We start from the raw sequence: 1,465 nt of genomic DNA on the forward strand, positions 1-1,465 counted from the left end.
CGGGGGTATGGCAGAGGGGACCGCGCAGGGAGGACGCCGCAGAGCCAGAGCAGGCTGCCCCGGGCACGCTGTCCCCAGACAACCGGTGGTCAGCTGCGGCGAGCACCCCCACCTCGAGCTGCCCTCCCGCGGCGCCGGGCTCACCTGACAGGTACGCGAAACGCTTCTTCAGCTGGTCCTGGATGTCGGCCGCGCACAGCGGGGTCACGTCCTGGTGCATGATTTCATCTGCGGGGTGCAGATGGGGTCACCGCGGGCCGCGGGGGCAGAGTTCCGAGGTGCAGCCCCCCACGGGGAGTCTGTGCAGAGGCCGGCGGGGGGCGGCGGCGGCGGCCCGTGAGGGCCAGGGTCCGGCGCCCCGTGTCCCACCAGCGCCTCCGCCCCTGCCGCGGGGCTGACTGTGGGGGAGGCGCCCCACTACCCAGACCCCCGACAGCGCGGTCGGCCTGTGTCCTGGAGCAGCCCCTACCAGGCGCCCCCCCCCCGCTGGCCTGCTCCCCCCAGGCACCGCCCTGCGGCCCTGAGCCCTGACAGTGCATGGCTCCACTCTGGGGCTCCCCGCCTGGGCTCCCCGTCCACTCTGAGGCTCACTGCCAGGGGCTCCCCACTCTGGGGCGTGGCCACTGGTGGCCACTGCAGAAAGCCAGCCATACCCCAAACGCCAGCCTCCTCCAACCCCGGGTGGGGGGTGTGGCCAGGCCTCGCTCTGGGCCACAGCTGGACACATGAGGGACCACGTCGCCGGGGAGCCCCAGGGGCACCCACCGCACCAGGCCGCAGCGCTGCCTCCAGCTGCGGCCCCGCTGGGCGTGGGCAGCAAGGCCACAGCCGGGCCGGCCTGGGGCTGGGGCAGACACGGGGGCCGGCCGGGGAGGACTCAGGGGTGCAGCATCCTCTCGGAGGCTCCCCCGCACCGCCCAGGTCAGCTGCCTGGCCCTTCCCCGCCCCTGGGCGCCTGCCAGACCCGCAAGCAGGCTCGGGCCTCGAAGCCGGTGGCCCTGCCCACCAGCCGGTCAGCGCCCACCCCAGCCCCGCACGCAGGCGGTGTGGCTGGGGCCCCGGGGAGCTCGTTAACGGCAGCCTTGCTCCTGGGCGCAGCTGAGGCTCTAACAAGCTCCCAGGGGCCACCCCAGGGCCAGCGGAGCGGGGAGTCGGGGCGGGCCACAGCCTGCGACCAGCCCCAGGGGACCCCCCACCCCCCTGCTGAAGGGCTCCCGGGCTGGCCGGCCGTGGGGAGCAGGCTGCAGGCGCCCCGCCCAGGTGCGCGCTTCCCGGCCAGCAGCAGGCTCACCCCAGCCCGTCGGTGGGGAGCCCCTGCCCCCCAGACCAGGCCTCACGCGGGTCAAGGCCCCGCCAGGCCCTCCCGAGAGGCCGGGCCAGGCCGGGCATCTGCCTGTCCGCTGAGCCATGTCCTTAGGGACCCCCCGCCCCAGGACGCCCCGACGGAGAGCAGCCCGGCGCTGGG

General features: G+C 75.6%; 1 protein-coding gene across 1 annotated transcript in view; it reads right to left on the reverse strand.

Annotated features, from left to right (window-relative positions):
- MCF2L (MCF.2 cell line derived transforming sequence-like) overlaps window positions 1–235 on the reverse strand; it is a gene marked incomplete at its 5' end in the record, with an annotated part of 21,473 nt that extends 21,238 nt beyond the window's left edge. Inside the window, one exon of the mRNA XM_012734873.1 lies at window positions 113–235. Within this exon, the coding sequence (XP_012590327.1) occupies window positions 113–235 (123 nt within the window). The remainder of the gene's footprint in view (window positions 1–112) is intronic.
- Window positions 236–1,465: the final 1,230 nt, after the last annotated feature.

Source organism: Condylura cristata, unplaced genomic scaffold (assembly GCF_000260355.1).
Source record: "Condylura cristata isolate star-nosed mole 26May11 unplaced genomic scaffold, ConCri1.0 scaffold00081, whole genome shotgun sequence".
In the NCBI taxonomy this organism is placed as follows: domain Eukaryota; kingdom Metazoa; phylum Chordata; class Mammalia; order Eulipotyphla; family Talpidae; genus Condylura; species Condylura cristata.